Source organism: Gymnodraco acuticeps, unplaced genomic scaffold (genome assembly GCF_902827175.1).
Source record: "Gymnodraco acuticeps unplaced genomic scaffold, fGymAcu1.1, whole genome shotgun sequence".
Taxonomy (NCBI): domain Eukaryota; kingdom Metazoa; phylum Chordata; class Actinopteri; order Perciformes; family Bathydraconidae; genus Gymnodraco; species Gymnodraco acuticeps.
Genome location: NW_022992312.1, coordinates 497,113 through 522,373, shown reverse-complemented (window position 1 = coordinate 522,373; position 25,261 = coordinate 497,113). Strand labels below are relative to the sequence as shown.

At 40.5% G+C, this 25,261-nt stretch overlaps 1 protein-coding gene across 5 annotated transcripts in view; it reads left to right on the top strand.

Moving 5' to 3' along the window:
* Window positions 1-796: 796 nt before the first annotated feature.
* The window catches only part of zmynd11 (zinc finger, MYND-type containing 11), a 50,475-nt gene continuing 26,010 nt past the window's right edge, over window positions 797-25,261 (top strand). For 4 of the 5 annotated variants that reach the window (XM_034208288.1, XM_034208286.1, XM_034208287.1 and 1 more), the window contains exons 1-5: window positions 797-951; window positions 6,357-6,492; window positions 16,036-16,195; window positions 19,739-19,762; window positions 24,567-24,731. In XM_034208288.1, the coding sequence (XP_034064179.1) occupies window positions 6,362-6,492; window positions 16,036-16,195; window positions 19,739-19,762; window positions 24,567-24,731 (480 nt within the window). In that variant the 5' untranslated portion in view covers window positions 797-951; window positions 6,357-6,361. The remainder of the gene's footprint in view (window positions 952-6,356; window positions 6,493-16,035; window positions 16,196-19,738; window positions 19,763-24,566; window positions 24,732-25,261) is intronic. The other variant, XM_034208285.1, reaches the window with a different exon arrangement.

Below are 25,261 nucleotides of genomic sequence, written 5' to 3'. Positions count from 1 at the left end.
TGCACTCCCAGGAACTTGTAGCTGTTCACCACCTCCACATCCTGCCCCCTGATGGTGATGGGGTCAGAGGCCTCTTCCTGCTCCGTCTGAAGTCCACCACCAGCTCCTTAGTCTTGCTGATGTTGAGCTGGAGGTGATTGTTGTATACATACATATAAGGAAATGGAGAACGAAATACAAAGACAATTGTGATTAAAAAATAAAGGTAACATTTCAGATAAATATATTTATCAAATACACATTTGGTTTTGACTTCCTTCATATTTTATGGATAGATACTTATTGGATCCCAATTTAGGGATATATTGTGTTACAGCAGCAAGCAGAGTGTTCAGGCAATACAATATTTAAAAAGGAATAATAACACAATCAGAAATAAACAGCAATATAAACATTTACCAGTAGAAAGCACAATATAAAATCATATGAATAGTTAAAATCTTCGATAAAAGACAAAAAAAAATGCAGCAACAGAAATAGATTTATACTACAGGAGCAGAGACATACATATGATATAATATAAATGAAATGACAGATGTGCAAGGTGGCTGTTGTGCAGTTTGTGCAGTTATTGAGAGGGAAAAACTAAAACTATGGGGCATTGAGTTCTCTGGCAGCCAGAGGTGATGTTTTTTTTTAAATAGTGGTGCCATATTGTTGTAATTTAAGTAAACATGTGCAAAAGTCAGTCGATGTCTTCTTGTGAATTCCTTCACCATTGCTGATGACCAGTACATTGACTCTGACATGGACGATGGGCGGACTGCCCCTTTAATTCCCCGGGTTTTAGGTGCAGTAAATCGGATTCCACCACTAGAGTTCTCCCTCTGTTTACCTCTGAGTGTTCACACACAAACCACCAGCCTCCAAACCAGCCGGAAAATCACTAATGTGAGCTTTCTGGTGCTCCATCCTTCAAGGATTTGTGTGTTAGTGACACCGGAGCAAAAGGTGAGTTTTATTTTTGTATTATTTTCATGAAAAATGGCAAGAAAAAGTGACAACACTGCGGCTAGTTAGCACTGTTAGCTTAGCATTAGCTTAGCAGTAGCTCCTTATCCCGTGATGGAGGATTGTGAACATGGCGCCTCCAAAACAAACGAGCTGTTTGCTTATCAGCAGACTTTGTTTGTGGCGGATTTTTTAGCTTGAAGTGAAGCCAAAAAACACCTCCTATGTCGCTTTTATTATGTATTTTTGTTGTTGACAAGTTGACTAGCTTTGGTTAAGCTACCGATAAGCTAATGCTAGCAACGTAGCATCGCTGACTGAAAATAAATAACTCGCCAACCATGCATGTAATGTTATTATGGGGAATTGATGTTATTACTTATGACACATTACATCTAAAGTGGCTGTTTGGTGTTATTAAGTGCAAGTTAATGGGTTATTTTGTCTTGATGTGCTTTGACGTTATCTAGCATGCTTGTAGCTAAATACAGCTCGTTTAACAATAATGCATTTCTTTTGAATTTATATAGCGCGTTTTTAAATATACATGGATCTTTTTTTTTGTACAAAAGGCACACTTAACAAAGACAATCGCTGGAAAAAGATAATTTAAAATACACATTGGCAAAAGCCCGTGGCCTTCCCTCTTTGTTGCCAAATCTACCAGTTGTGTTAAATGTGGCATTTATTTTGACATGCGTTGTTTGAAGTCTGATTATCCAGATGCTATTCAATATAATATATGTAATCCAGGAGTCATAGCAGCAACAGATGTGTTCTCCTCATCAGCATGGTTGATATTGACAATGCTGCATCCCGTGTTAACTGTGCTACTGTCATTTAATCGATATCATAACAAATAGACATGATTCTTGATATGCAGTGGTGTATAGTAACTAAGTAGCATTTTGAGGTACTTCTACTTTACTTGAGTATTTCAAACTTGTGCTACTTTGTACTTGTACTCAACTACAATTCAGGGGTAAATCCTGTACTTTTATGCCACTAAATGTGTTTAGTTACTTTACAGATGTGGGTGAATGATGTGAAATATAACCAAGTGTTGAATCAGACTTTAGTTCCACCTGGAGTAAATCCACCAGCTACCCTGCAGTATACAAAGTCATTCAGACTAGCTGCACCTTCACCAGCTTTGAGAACACTTTCATGATCAATCATTATAAAACACATCATATATATTATTCTGAAATGGACCAATCTGCACAACGACTACTTTTACTGTTGATACTTTCACTATATTTTGATGAGAATACTTTTCTACTTTTACTTGAGGAACATTTTGAATGCAGGACTTTTACTGTAACAGAGTATTCCTACACTCTGGTACTTCTACTTTCCTGAAGTACAAGATCTGAGTACTTCTACTTTTACTCAAGTACAAGATCTGAGTACTTCTACTTTTACTCAAGTACAAGATCTGAGTACTTCTACTTTTACTCAAGTACAAGATCTGAGTACTTCTACTTTTACTCAAGTACAATATCTGAGTACTTCTACTTTTACTCAAGTACAAGATCTGAGTACTTCTACTTTTACTCAAGTCCAAGATCTGAGTACTTCTACTTTTACTCAAGTACAAGATCTGAGTACTTCTACTTTTACTCAAGTACAAGATCTGAGTACTTCTACTTTTACTCAAGTACAAGATCTGAGTACTTCTACTTTTACTCAAGTACAATATCTGAGTACTTCTACTTTTACTCAAGTACAATATCTGAGTACTTCTACTTTTACTCAGTACAGATCTGAGTACTTCTACTTTTACTCAAGTACAAGATCTGAGTACTTCTACTTTTACTCAAGTACAAGATCTGAGTACTTCTACTGAAGTACAACATGAAAGTACTTAACTCCCATCTCTGTTGACATGGAGACACGTCTTTGCGGAGCTGTCATTTCCCCTGGAGCCTCAAACCCCTCTCAACCTGTCCTAATTGGCTCTCTTTGTCAGACTAATTGCTTAGGTAGCATGTGTTCATACTGCAGTGTGAGCCTCTGCAGACAGATGTGCAGATGTGGATAACATTGTGAACAAAGTGGAAAGGGGTGTGTCAATTACAAGAAGAATTGTAAAAGTTATACCACCAGATGTCATTAGATATGGTTTAAATGCATTGGATCTGTCATAGCTTGATTACTGTTTTGACATGTGGTCCTGTGGAGAAGTGAAACAATACATGTAGCTTAAAATAATGTGCATTATACTGCTCTTACAGAACTAGTGTAATATACATGCATGACACATTGACTTGCTTAACTCTTAGGCAGAGATCTACTTGAATTCGGTCAGAACTGTAACAGTGACACATCCATTAAGATATTATGTAAAACGTTTTTTATCTCAGTACGCTCAACACAAACTTGATATGCACCATAAAGAAGGTTCATGTTGCCCAAAGTGAATACACATATGATACAGAACAGAGCCATGGTCACTCATTGCCGATGCACAAGAGAATAGTAAAGATTGGTTCAGACTTTCATTATCATTAAGGGGATCCTAATGATAAAAGCCAAGAGAAAGTTAGCTGTGTGCCGTTTTTAATGCAAGCCCAGGATGCTTTCATGGCACAGGTGTTCATGAAACAAGTGCGCATTCACGGTATACAAATAACAGCATTTTTTTCACAGCCTCAAAACCTTAAAATAGCATTGTTTTTAAAGTGACACATGCGTCCTTTTCAAGATCCTTGTGGCACAGATGGCCCTCCTTCACACCTCCGGACACAGAAGAAGGAGGGATCACATTACTAATGAACCGTTACTCCTTCACGTCCCGTTTACCTTCATCTCTTGTGACGCTGTGAAGTCTGCCCAACCACTTTCTTTACAATTTCACTATCTTAGCCGGTCGGTTTAACCCAATTACGGTGGAAAAACTCGTCTCCCAGACATCCCAAATCTGAGTAAATTAATGTTTACATTAAGTAACCATTACCAACAATCAGAAATCCTAGGGAAAGAAAACAGTGCAGAAAAAGGCCTGAATAATGACTTCATTAACTTATTCACTTAAAGGTGGGGTCGGTCATTTTGGAGAAAGCAGCTCGAGTGGCTAGAATTTGAAAATACACAGCCGGAACAAATCTGCCACTTCCTCACAGAGCCCCTCCTCCAACACACACGAACGCGCACATGACCAATGAGGGCACGAGATGAGTTTGTGCCCAGATGGAAGGCTGACAGGCAGGTAGGCCATCCAGTTACTTTAGCCGGCTCAGGTGATTGGTCGTGCTTTGTACAGCGCCACGGCTTCCAGAGGTGACATTTATGGCTTTATTGTCAAAGCACTTCAGATATTCATTGCTGTCGGGACGTTAAGAGCATTCCATGGAATATAACAACAAGTGTATCTCGAGCCGGTTTCTCAAACGTACCTACCCCACCTTTAATGAAACATGTTAATGAAACAAGTGCACATCCAAGGCATACAAATAACAGCATTTCTACTTTTTTCACAGCCTCAAAACCTTTACATTTCAGTGTTTTTAAAGTGACACATGCATCCTTTTCAACATCCTTGTTTTATGTTATGATGTTATTTAAGGATATACTGTTTTTAATAGTAAAACCAGGCAGTTTTGTTACATTTAAAGGGACCCCTTATGATCACAATAAGTGCTTTAGGTTCGCCTGCCAGGCAAACTCAATATCAAATGCATCAGGCTGATATATGTGTACTTCAGCTCAGATGTTGTCTATCCACGAGTCTGCAAGATAGCAGAAATATAAAGAATAATATGCGTAAAGAGATCCCAATCCATCTCAGTTTAAGGACCCTTTACTTTGACCCAAAATATGAACCAGTGCATTTGTAGAGTTGCCTTTTTCGCTGCATCTGACCATGACCACGCGGATCCACAGTTCATACTCTCCTGAGAAAAGAGTGTGAAAATGAACATCCTCTCCCAACATCTGTCGTCGCCTTTTCTACTACAAAGTACACCAAAGCGCTCCGAGCTTTATTATGGCTAGCTTTTGGCCGCGGTTTATGGAAGTGACATCTTAGGTTTCACGGAGGCTTTGGAGGAGAACGGCATTACATTGGATTTGTAGATATTCCAGGAGTAAGGCCGGGCTGAGCACCACAGGAAAGAAGCAGCCGGCTTTATTCAGAAGCTTTGAAGGTCTCTAGGCTTTACTCGTCATATTCCTCAGCATCCATCACGGTTCATGTATTTGTTTTGATGTCCCCATGTCACAGAGGGGGCTGCAAGTATTAAGAATGTCCTCGTAATGCTTAATCTAAACATGGCTCTGAACGCCTTCCAGGAGAATTATGGCTTGGACGTACGATTCCTTTACAATAAAGGCGCTTTGATACGACTTTTAAGCATCATCTGAATGTATGTCTGGTGTTCGCAGCTTCATGCTCATAGCTAGCATGTGAGGAGTGATCACAACAAAGGTCACAACAAACATGGCTAAACTTTATTTCAAAGCATCTCCAACTTTTGTGTAAAGTTAGACACAAACACCTCAAATGTCTTTCCTTTTATACTCTGAAGGCGTCAGTTGTTGGTCAGTAAAACCACCAAAGGATGGGCTAACAACTTCATATTCAATCAGTCATTAAAAACCATAGCAACCGTTATAATAGCTGAATTAACTTAAGGAATTTCAAGGATACCAGAAGACCAGAATACCAACCCAAAAAAATATGATGAAAGATGTCTTTGTAGTTTCTTTGCTGTAATCCAAGCTCCACAGTTGTCTCAATAAATAAGCAAACTCTTCCAGAAATATATCCAAATGATCTTTTTATCTTTCTATAAATCATGTTTTTTGTGTCTTCATATTCTGGCCATCTCATTTAACAAGAAGACAGTTTGATTATTACATATTTAGGATTTATTTTGATATTCTTGCTGATTTGTGAATGAATGATCTGATATATTGCAGCTATTGTCCAAAATGCAACCGATTCACTACTCGAAGCATCCTTTGCTCCTTGTTGAAATGTTTTCTATCGCCTACCGTGGCCTTTATATACAGAATATAATACATGTATTCTGTATAATATTTGGAAAGTAATAGGAACTCTTGTTAGGTTTGACAAGACGCTAATTAAGTGTCAAATGCCTAATTACCCACCTGATGATCGAGGGTCAGTCGTTTCTGTAGAGACGCTCACATGTGATGCTCACCGTCTGTTGTCCACCTGACCACGGTGCGCTCCTATCCTGCCCAAATCACCTGGAAACAAAACGGTGGCTTCATTATCTTCACTGGTATTCTTAAATGGGTATTAATAACACTTTAGAAAAGGCTTTTTGTCAGTATTTTTGCTGTGAGAATGAACTATACTTCATCCTACTTTTCATCCCCAGAACAAAAGATGTATCTGCTGATTTTAATGATTACTTTCCTTTGTTTCCCTGCAGTGAAGATGAATAAGGAAATCATGTCCCGCGTGGTGAAGAAGAGGCTGGCGGACCCGAAGGTGGTGCAGTACGTGTGGGCGGCCATCGAGGTCGTCCGAAACCAGAAACAAATCGCTAACATGGACCGGATCTCCAAGTAAGTACAATCTGAGAAACACTGATAGTGATGGGTTGTGTCTTTACAGGATGTGTGTGTACGTTGTCTTTTGACTGAAGTGCACACAAAAGTGTTAAAGGATAGTTTACCCCAGGAAAATAGAAAAATCGCCAAAATCACACGAGTAGTTTTCAGCTTTCCCACAGTCTTTGAATGAGACACGTGTGACAAATGCTTCCTTTAGGAACAGAAACAGAATCACAGCTGATAGTTCAGTGATTTAAATGTCTTCAGAATAAACGGTTTTACCAGGTCCGGTAAAAAACCTTACATTCTGCTCTCCTCAGCGCAGCCTTAAAGCCACGATTGATTCGACTGAGACTAACAGACATGTGACAGAACATCTGTGAAACCTGGACTGAACACAGATGACGCAGGAAAGCACAAGATTACATCACAAAAAAGTTTAATATTTCTAGGATGTGGAACCCCCCTCCCCCCTACCATTAGTAATACTTCTTAAATCTTAATGTGATTCATTTTAATTAATTATTTATTAGCATATTGAACCCCATTTCCTCCCTTTATTGCATTACTTTTAACACTTTAAAATGTTGGATATATATGTATATTTTATTCCAAATCTTACAAAACACATCAGACTCTAGAGAAATTATTGATTTATTTGTATTATTATTAGTATTATTATTATAGGCCCAGTGTTTGGGTTAATGGAACATCTTGAATATAAATACTTTACATTTGATTTGACTTTTGTAAATAAATTAAAAGAAAAATATTATAGAAATCTTATTTAAATTTATACTAACTTTATTCTCCTTTTTGTTCTCAATACTTCTAGCCATGATTGTACAATTAGTAGTGCAGAACGTATATAAGATATATTTTGTGTTTTGTGCAAAAACACCCTGTAACAGCTTGGGGTTAACTCACTCACTCACTCACTAACTCACCCACTAACTCACCAACTAACTCACCCACTAACTCACCACTAACTAACTCACCCAACTCACTAACTCACCCACTAACTCACTAACTCACCCACTAACTCACTAACTCACTCACTCACTCACTCACTCACTCACTCACTCACTCACTCACTCACCAACTAACTCACTAACTCACCCACTAACTAACTAACTCACCCACTAACTCACTAACTCACTCACTCACACTAACTCACCCACTAACTCACTAACTCACCACTAACTCACTAACTCACTCACTCACTAACTCACCCACTAACTCACCAACTAACTCACTAACTCACCCACTAACTCACCCACTAACTAACTCACCCACTAACTAACTCACCAACTCACTAACTCACTAACTCACTAACTCACTAACTCACCCACTAACTCACTAACTCACTACTCACTCACTCACTCACTCACCAACTAACTCACCCACTAACTCACTAACTCACTCACTCACTCACTCACTCACCACTAACTCACTAACTCACCCACTAACTAACTAACTCACCCACTAACTCACTAACTCACTCACTAACTCACCCACTAACTCACTAACTCACCCACTAACTCACTCACTCACTCACTAACTCACCCACTAACTCACTAACTCACCCACTAACTCACCCACTAACTCACTAACTAACTCACTAACTCACCCACTAACTCACCAACTCACTAACTCACCCACTAACTCACCCACTAACTAACTCACCAACTCACCAACTCACCAACTCACTAACTCACTAACTCACCCACTAACTCACCCACTAACTAACTCACCCACTAACTCACCCACTAACTCACCCACTAACTCACCCACTAACTCACCCACTAACTCACCCACTAACTCACCCCACTAACTAACTCACCACTAACTCACCAACTCACTAACTCACCCACTAACTCACCCACTAACTACCCACTAACTCACCCACTAACTCACCCACTAACTCACCCACTAACTCACCCACTAACTCACCCACTAACTCACCCACTAACTCACTAACTCACCCACTAACTCACCCACCCACCCACTAACTCACCCACTAACCCCCACTAACTCACCCACTACTCACCCATAATCACTAACCTCACCCACTAACTCACACCTCACCAACCCCACTCACCACCCACCCCACTAACTCACCCACTAACTCACCCACTAACTAACTCACCCACTAACTAACTCACCAACTCACTAACTCACCCACTAACTCACCCACTAACTAACTCACCCACCCACTAACTCACCCACTAACTCACCCACTAACTCACCCACTAACTCACCCACTAACTCACCCACTAACTCACCCACTAACTCACCAACTCACCCACTAACTCACCCACTAACTCACCCACTAACTCACCCACTAACTCACCCACTAACTCACCCACTAACTCACCCACTAACCAACTCACTAACTCACTAACTCACTAACTAACTCACTAACTAACTAACTCACTAACTAACTAAACATGCAGGTAGCTGTGAGTTGTATTTGTCCGCGCCAGTTCAGATGAGGTGAATGGGATTTTGTTTATAGTGTTCCCAGCACTGAAAGGGGACATTGTGCGCTTTCTGGAAACAGCGTCCAGGTTATTCTGGGACCGCTCAGCATGAAGCGAGAGGCAATGCAGAGGTGTGGATCTACTAAGTACATACCTTTTTCAAGAAGTAGAGGTGAAAATGCAAGGGTTTTTTTGTGAGGGATTTTGTCCTGAAGGTGTCTTTAACCTATCAAACTCTTGTATAGATCGGCTTCTTACATGTCCTTAAGCGAGGTATTCACCACTCACAGAGGTTCAAGGGATTGAATTCAACACGCTGATGACCTGAGGGGGAAACACAAACATGCCTTTACTTGAAGCCGTCTGACCCTCTGTTTGATACTCATATTTCTGGAGTAATTATACCGGTTTTGACGAACAGAAATATTGTTTTCTGGCCTCACTTTAACATTTTACAGGAAAAATCTAGAGGGCAAACCCTAATCATAAATAAAGACCATTCTAAATCTGCTGGGTGATGGAAAAACTCATAGTTTGCTTTAGACACAACTATGGAAAACACCGGAATTGGGTTTTCAAACTGCTGTTTTTGTCCAATCAATTCTCCCAAACCCACAAAAAATACATTTACAAACACAGAAAAGCGTTAAAAACTCAACGTTTGAGAAGCAGAAACTACACAATGTTTGGTGTCTTTCCTTTTGAGTAAATCACTACAGATTTGCTGATGAATTCTCAGTTGATTGACTAATCAATTAACGTGCTTGAGGCTTGATATGACTCCATATCAGCGATCAATAGTGATTGACAGCTTCTGGATTTACTCGCTCACTGCCACTCTCACCATGAACCTTATATTTCTCTCTAAGTAGAAGCTACACGTTTATTTCCCCCCATCAGGTTAGGTTGAACAATTGTACTTTAAAAAAATTATTTCTTCTGCCTTTTATGGATTTGTTTGTTTAGCCATAGCCATATTGTTTTGGTAACTTGCCTTTCTTATATCCAATTTTGAACTCAAGAGTATACTGGACCGTTAATAAAAATGTACGTGTTGTGCACTATTTGGATTCTTGTGATCAGAAATATTCTACAACGTTTAACAGAGTTGAAGTTAACCCTTAATATTTAAGTTAAAATGTGCTGTATGTCCAATCCAACTGATAAAGTGTCGTCTAAAACTTAAAAAAACGACTCAAAAACTAATCAAAATCAGCCCAATGGTAGTACAAAAAATGCCCAATTTCTCATTAAATAAGCTTTTTTTTGCATCCTTTAAATGTCATAAATGAATTCGGCATCCTCAATAACCCCCATATAATCACGTTTTACATCTTAAACATCATAATTATTATTTGATCTGTGGAGTGAAATCTACTACTAAAACGTCATCACACCCAACATTAGCCGCCTTTAGCTTAGCGGTGGTGACGTGAAGTCATGTGACCGTGCTGTAGTTCCTTTTATAGCCCAACATTAGCCTCCTTTAGCTTAGCGGTGGTGACGTGAAGTCATGTGACCGTGCTGTAGTTCCTTTATAGCCCAACATTAGCCTCCTTTAGCTTAGCGGTGGTGACGTGAAGTCATGTGACCGTGCTGTAGTTCCTTTATAGCCCAACATTAGCCTCCTTAGCTTAGCGGTGGTGACGTCATGTGACCGTGCTGTAGTTCCTTTATAGCCCAACATTAGCCTCCTTTAGCTTAGCGGTGGTGAAGTCATGTGACCGTGCTGTAGTTCCTCTATAGCCCAACATTAGCCTCCTTTAGCTTAGCGGTGGTGAAGTGAAGTCATGTGACCGTGCTGTAGTTCCTTTATAGCCCAACATTAGCCACCTTTAGCTTAGCGGTGGTGAGTAAAGGTTCATGTGACCGTGCTGTAGTTACCTTTATAGCCCAACATTAGCCTCCTTTAGCTTAGCGGTGGGGAGACGTAAAGTCATGTGACCGTGCTGTAGTTCCTTTATAGCCCCACCATTAGCCCTCCTGTAGCTTAGCGGTGGTGACTTGTGAAGTCATTGTGACGTGCTGTAGTTCCTTTATAGCCCAAACATTAGCCTCCTTTAGCTTAGCGGTGGTGACGTGAAGTCATGTGACCGTGCTGTAGTTCCTTTATAGCCCAACATTAGCCTCCTTTAGCTTAGCGTGGTGACATGAAGTCATGTGACCGTGCTGTAGTTCCTTTATAGCCCAACATTAGCCTCCTTTAGCTTAGCGTGGTGACGTGAAGTCATGTGACCGTGCTGTAGTTCTTTTATAGCCCAACATTAGCAATTGGAGATTGCATTTACGCTTCAAATTCAGAACATTTGTGTGAAAGTTGATCCTGCTGAACAAAACCTGTAAGTATCCTAAACATGCGTCAGCCAAAGATCCAATGAATCAATCCCCTTGGCTTTACGCTAAGGAGCCCTTGCGATGCTAACTTCCTGGTTGACTCACTGCACCATTTTATTATATTAAACACACTGCCAGAAGCTACCTGCTGTCCTTTTTGATTCTGCTGTGAAAAAGCTTCATGAAAGTCCAATGCAGCTCTGTAGCCAAATGTCTTGTAGAAGTGCTCTGTGATCTTGATGAAATGTGTGCTCGCTACTTATCTATAGATGTGCTTTTGCTTGATTTAAAAAAATGGAGACACTCACTAGGCGCAGCTCAAAGCTTTCCATAGTCCTTGGCATTCAAACGGTGCCGACCAGAGTCAAATATCAAGTGTAAATTCACCTTGAACACCAAATTGTTAATGAGATCACAACAAGCAATGTAAGCATAGCTGCAGGTTGGTAGCAAGCATCTGTGTGGTAGTGTTTCTCCTCAGGGGGGTGTGTGTTAACCGTGATCTTCTTCTGTCTTGCATGCGTGTTTCTTTTATTTCTTTATTTTTAATCGATGCAACAGGAGTCGGGGGAAGGATGTGTGTTTGTGTGGTGGTGATGTTTAGTTTTTCCCACAATGACAGACGACAGATCACCATTAGGCCAAACGAGACATTTAGCGCTTCTCGTAGCCAAAAACAGTACCTGACAACGAGTGGCTGTTGTCATGGCAACAGCAAGCAGCGGCACACGCACACACATACACACACACACACACACACACACACACACACACACACACACACACACACACTTAGCTTAATTTCTCCAAACTATATTTTTGTGGTAAAGAGGGAGGTGACTTTGAAATGGTGGAAAATTATGTTGTGATTATAAAATAAAAAGTGGATTTTTTTCTTTAAAATCTAACTATATAGTCATGGTTGTAAATATAAAATAGGTAACTGTTAGTGTGCAGGAAATATTTACATGTTTAGCACTGCTGATTGGTATTAAGAAGTGGCCCTATTGATCAGAATGAAGTCAGTGAGGCAGCGTACACATAATTAACTCTCTCACATGATGGATATTTAATCATTGAGACACATTAGTCTGGCTTTTTGAAACTAGTCACTTAATCATTAACGAGGCTTTTTGATAATTAACAAAACCTGGAGTGTGTGTTTGACCAACTGTGAAATTCATTTACGTGTTATAGTCCAAACTAGAAGGGCGTTTGTAGAGCAACATTTCTCCTAATGTTTTCCCTACTGAAAAGAGGTGAACGAACAACAAGTTATCTTAATAAAATACACAGAATGAAATGTCAGAAATGACATTTCATTCTGTCCTTGAACTGTCCGTGAGAAATGTCATTGGATTACTACATTTCTCACAGACTCGTTCAAGGACAGTTGGACATTTTTAAATGAATTGGGATGACATTTTGTATGGTTTGACAGCCATTTAATCATGAATTTATTAACAAAAATAATATATAAAAGTGTATGTTTTTAATAATTTTCTCTGTTTTATATTATTATTTAGAACAAAATATCTTCGGGTTTTGGAAGTCGGGAAAATTTGCTATTTGGACATTTATTGTTCAACTACTTACTGACAAGAGACTGACATTTGATGTGTTATGAGATATTTAGTTACCAATCACGTGTAACAAACAACCAGATATACATTTGCAGTTGACGGTAGTAAGAGAGAGATATTTAAAAGCCCTTTTTTGCTTTTTGTGGATGTTTGGATTTCCTGTTACTTTGATTTTAAAATCATACTGGTTTAAGTCATGGTGTCTGACAGGTGCTCACCTCACAGACACACAATACGCCTGTTCTTTGTCAGTCAGGAGTAAACACACACTCACCTGACGTATTCTCCTCATTGGCTGTCAGTCGAGGATACATGACCTCAGCTCAGAGCTTCACTGCCAGTCTGTGCAATCAAGCTGTAGGACATTATTTAAAATTGTTTGCAAGCATTACAAGAGGAAACTGATGAGAAATATGGTTTTATTTTATCAACAGTGCTGATGTTCAGGTGTATATCAGTATGTAGTGTCTCTACTTTAAAGAGTCCTCTCCTGCTGATGTTCAGGTGTATATCAGTATGTAGTGTCTCTACTTTAAAGAGTCCTCTCCTGCTGATGTTCAGGTGTATATCAGTATGTAGTGTCTCTACTTTAAAGAGTCCTCTCCTGCTGATGTTCAGGTGTATATCAGTATGTAGTGTCTCTACTTTAAAGAGTCCTCTCCTGCTGATGTTCAGGTGTATATCAGTATGTAGTGTCTCTACTTTAAAGAGTCCTCTCCTGCTGATGTTCAGGTGTATATCAGTATGTAGTGTCTCTACTTTAAAGAGTCCTCTCCTGCTGATGTTCAAGTGTATATCAGTATATAGTGTCTCTACTTTAAAGAGTCCTCTCCTGCTGATGTTCAGGTGTATATCAGTATGTAGTGTCTCTACTTTAAAGAGTGCTCTCCTGCTGATGTTCAGGTGTATATCAGTATGTAGTGTCTCTACTTTAAAGAGTCCTCTCCTGCTGATGTTCAAGTGTATATCAGTATGTAGTGTCTCTACTTTAAAGAGTCCTCTCCTGCTGATGTTCAGGTGTATATCAGTATGTAGTGTCTCTACTTTAAAGAGTCCTCTCCTGCTAATGTTCAAGTGTATATCAGTATGTAGTGTCTCTACTTTAAAGAGTCCTCTCCTGCTGATGTTCAAGTGTATATCAGTATATAGTGTCTCTACTTTAAAGAGTTCTCTCCTGCTGATGTTCAAGTGTATATCAGTATGTAGTGTCTCTACTTTAAAGAGTCCTCTCCTGCTGATGTTCAAGTGTATATCAGTATGTAGTGTATCTACTTTAAAGAGTCCTCTCCTGCTGATGTTCAGGTGTATATCAGTATGTAGTGTCTCTACTTTAAAGAGTCCTCTCCTGCTGATATTCAGGTGTATATCAGTATGTAGTGTCTCTATTTTAAAGAGTCCTCTGCTGCTGATATTCAGGTGTATATCAGTATGTAGTGTCTCTATTTTAAAGAGTCCTCTGCTGCTGATGTTCAGGTGTATATCAGTATGTAGTGTCTCTACTTTAAAGAGTCCTCTCCTGCTGATGTTCAAGTGTATATCAGTATGTAGTGTCTCTACTTTAAAGAGTCCTCTCCTGCTGATGTTCAAGTGTATATCAGTATATAGTGTCTCTACTTTAAAGAGTCCCGCTCCTGCTGATGTTCAGGTGGATATCAGTATGTAGTGTCTCTACTTTAAAGAGTCCTCTCCTGCTGATGTTCAGGTGTATATCAGTATGTAGTGTCTCTACTTTAAAGAGTGCTCTCCTGCTGATGTTCAGGTGTATATTAGTATGTAGTGTCTCTACTTTAAAGAGTCCTCTCCTGCTGATGTTCAGGTGTATATCGGTATGTAGTGTCTCTACTTTAAAGAGTCCTCTCCTGCTGATGTTCAGGTGTATATCAGTATGTAGTGTCTCTACTTTAAAGAGTCCTCTCCTGCTGATGTTCAGGTGTATATCAGTATGTAGTGTCTCTACTTTAAAGAGTCCTCTCCTGCTGATATTCAGGTGTATATCAGTATGTAGTGTCTCTACTTTAAAGAGTCCTCTCCTGCTAATGTTCAGGTGTATATCAGTATGTAGCGTCTCTACTTTAAAGAGTCCTCTGCTGTTGATGTTCAGGTGTATATCAGTATGTAGTGTCTCTACTTTAAAGAGTGCTCTCCTGCTGATGTTCAGGTGTATATCAGTATGTAGCGTCTCTACTTTAAAGAGTCCTCTGCTGCTGATGTTCAGGTGTATATCAGTATGTAGTGTCTCTACTTTAAAGAGTCCTCTCCTGCTGATGTTCAGGTGTATATCAGCATGTAGTGTCTCTACTTTAAAGAGTCCTCTCCTGCTGATGTTCAGGTGTATATCAGTATGTAGTGTCTCTACTTTAAAGAGTCCTTTCCTGCTGATGTTCAGGTGTATATCAGCATGTAGTGTCTCTACTTTAAAGAGTCCTCTCCTGCTGATGTTCAGGTATCAGTATGTAGTGTCTCTACTTTAAAGAGTCCTCTCCTGCTGATGTTCAGGTGTATATCAGTATGTAGTGTCTCTACTTTAAAGAGTCCTCTCCTGCTGATGTTCAGGTATCAGTATGTAGTGTCTCTACTTTAAAGAGTCCTCTCCTGCTGATGTTCAGGTGTATATCAGTATGTAGTGTCTCTACTTTAAAGAGTCCTCTCCTGCTGATGTTCAGGTGTATATCAGTATGTAGTGTCTCTACTTTAAAGAGTCCTCTCCTGCTGATGTTCAGGTGTATATCAGTATGTAGTGTCTCTACTTTAAAGAGTCCTCTCCTGCTGATATTCAGTTGTATATCAGTATGTAGTGTCTCTATTTTAAAGAGTCCTCTGCTGCTGATGTTCAGGTGTATATCAGCATGTAGTGTCTCTACTTTAAAGAGTCCTCTCTTGCTGATATTCAGGTGTATATCAGCATGTAGTGTCTCTACTTTAAAGAGTCCTCTCTTGCTGATATTCAGGTGTATATCAGTATGTAGTGTCTCTACTTTAAAGAGTCCTCTCCTGCTGATAAAAGTAAAAGACATAAAATGCAGTAGACCAAATGGTTTAATATTGTGCCGCCCTGGTTTCAATGATGTAAACTTTAAAGCATATTTTGTAACCATTAAAATAATGTATTAACTGTTTGCACAAAACTCAAATCCTCCTCCTCACCTGCCGTCCAGGTACCTGAGCCGGATGTTCGGGATGCACCCGAAGGAGACGGCGCGGCAGCTGAGCCTGGCGGTGAAGGACGGGCTGGTGGTGGAGACGCTGACCGTCGGATACAAAGGATCGAAGGCCGGCATCGAGCAGGAGGGATACTGGCTGCCCGGGGACGAGATGGTGAGCTCAACTATGGAAAACACCTTCATTGGGTTTCAGACTGCTGGTTTTATACAACCAATACTCCCAAACCCACGACAAATACATTTACGAATACACTGAAAAGCATTAGAACTCAACATTTAAGAAGCAGGAACTACACAACGTTTGGTGTTTTTCCTCAAAAGTCAAAGTCATCGTCAATCTTTCAGTTTGTGTGTACAGACAGGTCGAAATACTGTTCCCACAATCCAAATATATATATACACTAGTGTTGTCACGATACCAACATTTTAGTTTCGATACCGATACCAAGTCAAGAATTGCGATTCCGATTATTTTTCGATACTTTTCTTAAAAAAAGGGAAACAGTCTTAAATGTAATTATTGTGCTTTATTTCACACCAGAACCAGAACACACACTTTTAAACAATGAGAACAATAAATAAAATAAATGACAATAATTCGTATTAAACTAAATTAATAAATGCCTACAGACAGGCCTCGTGGTGTCCGTAGGCTTGCCCTCACTGTCAGAGATATCGCTCAAATACTTCGCTTCTGGCGTCTTTGTTGTCAACAAGCCGAGGCCCAGCGGCAGCTGCACTCCCACTTGCAGCCGTGCTTCTCGCTTTCTCACATGCTCTGGCAGCCAGAGCGTGCACGAGAGAGGGGAGGCACTTAGAGCGTGCTTGAGAGGGGAGGGACTTAGAGCGTGCACGAGAGAGGGGAGGGACTTAGAGCGTGCTTGAGAGGGGAGGGACTTAGAGCGTGCACGAGAGAGGGGAGGGACTTAGAGCGTGCACGAGAGAGGGGAGGGACTTAGAGCGTGCTTGAGAGGGGAGGGACTTAGAGCGTGCTTGAGAGGGGAGGGACTTAGAGCGTGCTTGAGAGGGGAGGGACTTAGAGCGTGCACGAGAGAGGGGAGGGACTTAGAGCGTGCTTGAGAGGGGAGGGACTTAGAGCGTGCACGAGAGAGGGGAGGGACTTAGAGCGTGCACGAGAGAGGGGAGGGACTTAGAGCGTGCTTGAGAGGGGAGGGACTTAGAGCGTGCACGAGAGAGGGGAGGGACTTAGAGCGTGCGAGAGAGGGAGGGACTTAGAGCGTGCTTGAGAGGGGAGGGACTTAGAGCGTGCACGAGAGGGAGGGACTTAGAGCGTGCACGAGAGGGGAGGGACTTAGAGCGTGCTTGAGAGGGAGGGACTTAGAGCGTGCTTGAGAGGGGAGGACTTAGAGCGTGCTTGAGAGGGGGGGACTTAGAGCGTGCTTGAGAGGGGAGGGACTTAGAGCGTGCTTGAGAGGGGCGGGACTGCAGGCACGGCTGCAGTGCAGGGAGTGGAAGCAGAGCGCTGAACACACACGGCTCTTATTAAAACGGCGCTTTCTCACCGGAGTACTTTCCCCCGTCATTCTTAAAGTACCGATACTAATGAAACGGAGGAATCGTACCGTTTTTAACGGCAGGGTATCGCGGTACCTTTCAAGTATCGGTACACCGTGCAACACTAATATACACAATCAACAGACACATTTATACACATGCACACATTAAGACATGCATAAAAGCACAACAATCAAAGTAACATTCACTAAAGCAGACTGAACAGGGAATCATTTCTCGAGTATGTGTTACTGATCCCCAAAAAGATCAGATTCACAATTTGTATGTCTGATATTTACTTGGTGTGTGTCTGTGTTCACACTGTGAGCAACACTTTGGAGAAATCACTGGAAGTCCAACATTTCCTGCTGAATATGAACAACTGTTAGCTTTTACTGGTCTTCTTAATTGTTTTCCAATTGATGGGCTTTAGTTGTAAGATGCAGTAGAAGCTTTCAAAACCAGAAATATCATTCTAGCCAATCAAAGCTCAACTGTTAAAATAGACAGTAACAGTTGAGGCTCGTCTGCTTTGTATCGTCTTGAATTATCTAATACTTTTGCATAATAAAACGTCACTGAAAAATGCCTCTAACAGTTTCCTAAACTCGATGAGATTCTTTTAAACCAGAAAGGTACTAAAAACTAGTCATTTAATATGAGAGAAACTTCTGATATCCCACGGAGAAAGTTAGACATTTCTGCTTTAAAATTACTTGATCGACTAATTGGTTAATTGACTAATTGTAGACGGCTCCTTTAATGATTGCAATTATACTAAAAGTCTTGTAGAATAGCTGCTTATGTCACTTAATCAATCGGATGTCAGTTTTTATTAATAGCTTACGTTTTTTGATAGTTCACTTCCAAAATACTGCTTCCCTTTATTAATGTCTTTATAAACTGAGATGCATGACGAGAAGAAAGCGATATTAATGAATGAAAAAGCCCCTAATGTCCTGATAATAAACAGACTCTCTCTCTCTGCTAATAACGAGAAACTAGTCCTTTTAGTTTACACAGTTTCAGTCATTTGCATCAAGTTCCATATTTGAGACGAGCTCACAGATTATGTCACGAAGCCGTCCATCTGTCGAGTTGCTCGCAGTGTGAACACAGTGTTAAACAACACACACACACACACACACACACACACACACACACACACACACACACACACACACACACACACACACACACACACACACACACACACACACACACACACACACACACACACACACACACACACACACACACACACACACACACACACACACCACACACACACACACACCACACACCACACACAGAGAGAGATCAAGAATGATTAAGATGAGGACTCTTTAGTTCCCTGCTTGTGTGCTCGAGCATCCCTCCTCTGTGAGAGATGTGATATTAACTTTTTTGATTCTTCTCATGTGAACGCCCTGCTGTAATTCCGTCTTATTTCCCCTGCTAGTTCACTGCTAGAGATGCTCTTATGTGTCAGTGGTTTCAGAGCAGCACTACCTGGGGAGAATCCACCATGTGTTACGCAAAGAGCACTTAATGGATTACTGTGGCTTTAACGTTGTGTATCTGGTGGATGCTTTAATCCCAGTGCTTTTTGCAAGAGGATGCTCGCAGTATCTGTCATGCTTTAAAACTACAAGCATCCAAGTGCAGGAAAGTCAGAAACAGCTGTTGTGATTTGAGTTATTTGAAACTAGGATTATTGTATTTGTTTTAAAATTGAGTAGTTACCAAGAAAATACCAATCCAGCATCCAAGGTGTTGGGATTACAAGCCAGAGAATAGTAATGGGACACAATATGTAAGATTTAGGAATGAAATACCAGTAATGTTGATGTCTCACCACGAAATATTTAAACAAGCGCATCATCTGTGATTCAAAGGAAAGACATATCAAGCAGGAAATAACTGAAAGGACTCTTAGTTTTAATGTGATAAATGCTTATACACAAAAAGTCAGTGTTATTGACATTTTCTAGATGAAACCTTTGCATCCAAGGTGTCACGATTACACGATGATTGGGGAATGGAATGGCTGTAGTGTCAACAGAAGTAATTGATATGATAGAAAAACACAACATGACTCCAATGTCCAGCGGAGATCAAGGTGTTTTGTTTTAGCAGCCGGACTTATAAACACTACTCTCTGAATCTCTTGCAATCACAGGAGCCGGAAGCAGAGGGAAACAAGGTAAGGGCTGAATATTTATTATCAAACCCCCCCCCCCAACTAACATCAAGCTGTGAGAAATCGCCACATGCAGCCAGGCTGGGATTTGAGTGAATCTTTTCCGTGCCGGCTGCAAAAGAATTGAGACGGCAGTTTGTTCTGGTCAGTGCTGAAGGCTGTGTTCAAATATAATTATAAAGTATTCTTGCACTGTTTGTGAGTGAGCCTGTGAGATGCACCTTTAAACCAAATTATAACACAATCTGAATTGCCTACAGCCTAAAGAGTGGTGCAGGAATGAGTCCTTCAACCAAGGAATGAGTCAGCAGTTTTACAGCTTCGGGGCCCGTGTCTCAACAGTTTTTACATCATGATTTTTGTTAGAAAATAAGGTCTGTGGTTAACACAAGCTGAAGAGATTTGTATTCTACGACATAAAATACGTCACTAAATACCCAACTGGTGAATTTAGTGATGTATTTTATGGTTAACATGTGTCTAAATGAGACGACTAAAACATCATCACACCCAACATTAGCCACCTTTAGCTTAGCGTGGTGACGTGAAGTCATGTGACCGTGCTGTAGTTCTTTTATAGCCCAACATTAGCCACCTTTAGCTTAGCGTGGTGACGTGAAGTCATGTGACCGTGCTGTAGTTCTTTTATAGCCCAACATTAGCCACCTTTAGCTTAGCGTGGTGACGTGAAGTCATGTGACCGTGCTGTAGTTCCTTTATAGCCCAACATTAGCCACCTTTAGCTTAGCGGTGGAGACGTGAAGTCATGTGACCGTGCTGTAGTTCCTTTATAGCCCAACATTAGCCGCCTTTAGCTTAGCGTGGTGACGTGAAGTCATGTGACCGTGCTGTAGTTCCTTTATAGCTCAACATTAGCCTCCTTTAGCTTAGCGTGGTGACGTGAAGTCATGTGACCGTGCTGTAGTTCTTTTATAGCCCAACATTAGCCACCTTTAGCTTAGCGGTGGAGACGTGAAGTCATGTGACCGTGCTGTAGTTCTTTTATAGCCCAACATTAGCAATTGGAGATTGCATTTACGCTTCAAATTCAGAACATTTGTGTGAAAGTTGATCCTGCTGAACAAAACCTGTAAGTATCCTAAACATGCGTCAGCCAAAGATCCAATGAATCAATCCCCTTGGCTTTACGCTAAGGAGCCCTTGCGATGCTAACTTCCTGGTTGACTCACTGCACCATTTTATTATATTAAACACACTGCCAGAAGCTACCTGCTGTCCTTTTTTGATTCTGCTGTGAAAAGCTTCATGAAAGTCCAATGCAGCTCTGTAGCCAAATGTCTTGTAGAAGTGCTCTTTGATCTTGATGAAATGTGTGCTCGCTACTTATCTATAGATGTGCTTTTGCTTGATTTAAAAAAATGGAGACACTCACTAGGCGCAGCTCAAAGCTTTCCATAGTCCTTGGCATTCAAACGGTGCCGACCAGAGTCAAATATCAAGTGTAAATTCACCTTGAACACCAAATTGTTAATGAGATCACAACAAGCAATGTAAGCATAGCTGCAGGTTGGTAGCAAGCATCTGTGTGGTAGTGTTTCTCCTCAGGGGGGGGTGTGTTAACCGTGATCTTCTTCTGTCTTGCATGCGTGTTTCTTTTATTTCTTTATTTTTAATCGATGCAACAGGAGTCGGGGGAAGGATGTGTGTTTGTGTGGTGGTGATGTTTCCATGCCTGCTGCTAGAACTGAATCTGACAGCGATGGGTTTAGTTAACGGTCACTTAGTGGACAGAGTTTAAATATAAGAAGTTAAACAGCTGCTACATGGAGACAGCTGCCTGGAGAAAACCCAGCTGGCATGCACTGTGTCCTCATGATGACCTTTTAGGAATCATTTTTGTCCTCAAGCAGATAATAACGGAGCTTAAACACCAATCATAACACTTAAAATAGCTCAGTCTTCAAAAAACTAATGTTTTTAATGCTCTCTTGCTTCAATTCAGACTGGATTAAACCAGGTTTTCCCTAAATAAACTCACTTTTTAACCTACCTTTGCCTTTTTAAAGAAGGAATGTTATATCTTCATGAGTTAAACTAACATGAATGTGCTCACTTGTAAAGCATGATGTGATGTGTTGATGCACTTTGACTTTAAACAATATTAAACTGTACAAAAAAAAGCCAAAATGCACATTATTTGATTTAATTTCCTTGTACCAATGCAGTTCTCATCTTAACACCCTGTTTTGTACTTCTCGGAGTGCTTTACAAGCTTCTAAAAAATGAATGATTTATCTTTGATTTATTTAAATTTTTGGGGAAGTTGGATATAAACTTTAGGATCAGAAGACTTTATTTACCCTGGGAGGAAGTTGGGCTTTTTCGCCTGATGCCCCATTTAAGAATAAAGAGATATATATAATAATAAATCTAGATGCAGTGTCATACAGTCATAATCCAATTAAAAAGAACATTGCACAGTTGAGTAATTGCACAGGTTATATCGCTCAAGTATTGTTGTTATTGCAAAGTTTGATAGGGTACGAGTTGCTGTCATTTTGAAGCAATGCAGTTTACCTCTAAAAGAGACGGGAGATGAATCTCTGGGTTGTTTTTGTGCAGGTATTTAGAAAATTCAAATTTATTAACCAGAGCAGGAAGTCCAAGCCGCTTTTAGCCCCATTTGTCCCGCCAAAAAGCACTGAGGTATTTCACAGATGTTTGGAGAAGAGATTTGAACCCAAAGGCAGAGTTTTTGGCTGCCTGATTTTACTGGTTTGGGCTTTGGTTCAACCCGATTTGACCAGAATATCTTACATTTGCAGCGTCTTAGCAGACATTCCTACAGTATATCTGCTTTTGTTTTAAAATGGGCTGCACAATTAGCTGAAATGTATGAACTAGTGCAATATTATTATCATTTGTAAGCTGCAGAGATATCCCCGCCAATCATAACACTTAACAACACTGACATTTATTTGGTACACATCGTCAAAATTGCACCATTTTAATATATTCCTCCAATGATAATGATACATAAATAATCAATCCATCCCATATCGTAACTGAAAATTGGTCAAAATAATTGCAAATAGTTATTTTTTCCAAATCATGCACCCCTAATGTTCTGCCTTTTTCATCAGATTTCTTCACATGGTGCTTTGGTGGAACCCTTTTGGAAGACATTCATATGTTTTGTTATTGTTTCAAACATCTGTAATATCTGTTTTTGGCTTGGGTCCCAATTCTCTCCACTTCTTCTGTGCTTGGCTCAGAGAGCTGCAGCCTTTTTGAAGTCTTAGTGAAGTGACTCTTGACATTGGACAGAACACGAGCTCCATTTTCTATTTTGTCAAGTGTTTGTGTGGGTGAGAAGAGGCTGTTACGCTCCAAAAAGTAGATGCACCTTTTCAGGAATCTGTGGATGGATCTGCACAGTTAAGTTACCCCTTTAAAGTTCAGCGGTTTCACTTCACATGGACTGGTTTGAGTGGGTTTAATCTGACCATGATGACGGGAATTTGAGTAATTAAGTATTTGATTGGCCAGAAAGTCACAAATTCCCAAAGCTGCTGGTTGCATCTGAACACGGCTTGGGTTAGATATATTTACAATGATTTAGAAAAGCAGAACAGAAGATCCTTTACTTCTTAGCAGCTCGGAACAGAAACGATTTGGCCTTTTGTTTCACCCCCACTTTCATGGTGTGCTCCACCAAAACCACCACCGTTTATTAAATACTATATTACTCTAAGTTCACTTCCACATTCACATCGAGGGGCAGAAAGAAAAATACAAAAAACAAGGAGTGCTAAGAAGTTTACAATCCTCAGTTCATCTCGGAGACTTTTCACCTTTTGATTTAACCTGGTACTTCAAACACGATCTTAAAAATGCGGACGAATTAAGAACAATTGAATCAAACTCATCCAGATCATTTCTCGAGTGAAGCTGTTAATTATAGAGCTTTTGAACGAACCTGAAACCCCCCGACACCCAGAGTCCAATCCTCCTAAAACCTGTTCGCCTCAGATGTAGTTTCCCTTAAAGATAGAGGACTTTAAGGTCTTGTCTTCCCCTCTGCTGTGTCTCGAGGGTCTTTTTGAACTTATCTCCTTTAATTTAACCTGGTACTTCAAACACAATCTTATTAATCAGAGGAAATCTGGTTTTTTTGGTCAAAACAAATAAAAAAATGCAGGCAAATTAAGAACAATTTCAATCAAATGCATCCATATATATCCTTTATTCAACCAGGTAAAAGCCTCATTGAGATTAAGGTCTCTCTTCTTTAAAGAACGACCTGGCCAAGAGGGCAGCATGAACAAAGTTACAACAAATGAACACAATACATACAGCTGTAAAACACTAATGACTAACCAGTCAATAGGCAAATACAATGCACTGTTATAAAACATTTAAAACAAGCACCATTTTAAAACGACTTGAATTAGGGGATATAAGAGCAATCACATCGACCAATGGTTTCTTGTTCTCTGTCCTTTAAGATGGACTTGATCAAATCTGAGAGTTTCAGCTCCTTCTGTACATTATTCCAAGCAGAAGGGGCAGCATATTTAAAAGCTTGTTTACCTAGTTCTGTTCTCACTTTAGTTTTGAATCTTGGGAGTGCAGGCCATATAGACTTTGTTTCCAGATGAGTTTAGAGGCGTGGGATCCAACATCAAACCCCCGACACCCTGAGTACAATTCTCAACATCTAGTTTCTGTTAAAGATGGAGGACTTTAAGGTCTTGTCGGCGTCGTCCCCCCCCCCCCCCTGCTGTGTCTGAGGTCGGAGTGGGGGGAAGGGGTCACCAGATGTTTCTCTGCTGTGTCTCCTCAGCAGGAATGGGAGGCAGAGAGCCACGACTGGTACTGCTTCGAGTGCCACCTCCCGGGAGACGTGCTCGAGTGTGACAACTGCTTCAGAGTCTACCATCTCAAGTGTCTGCCGGACGAGTTCAAGCCCAAAGACGGAGGCTCGCACTGGCAGTGTGGCGCCTGCAGGGTGGGTACTCACACAGGGGGGAATTAGATAAGATACAATAGATGTTTAATTATATCTGGAGGGAGATTCAGGTGCATTAAGCAGAGAGGGCAAAAGTACACACATCCTGTACTCAAGTAGAAGTAGAGATACTCGTGTTTAAAAATACTCTGGTAAAAGTAGAAGTACTGACTAAACTTCTTTACTCAAGTGAAAGTAAAGAGGCTTTGAAATGTACTTCAGTAAAAAGTACCCATAACTAGCAGCTGTTTTAAAGAGTACCTGACCTCCCTTTATATTAATAGAACAATAATGTCATTGTTAGCTAATGAATGTTTCCATGCTGAACAACGGCAACATGACAACGTTTCCATTGGTCCCTCTTCTTTAGAGAAGACCAGGAAATGATGGATACACGGATCGTGTTCAAATCAATAGGCACGCAATGACTCTAAAGAATAATGATCACGCATCAAACACACATTCAGACTAAAGGAACCAGCTGTTTGGGAAATGAGAGAAGTAGAAAGTACAAGTATTTGAGTTCAACA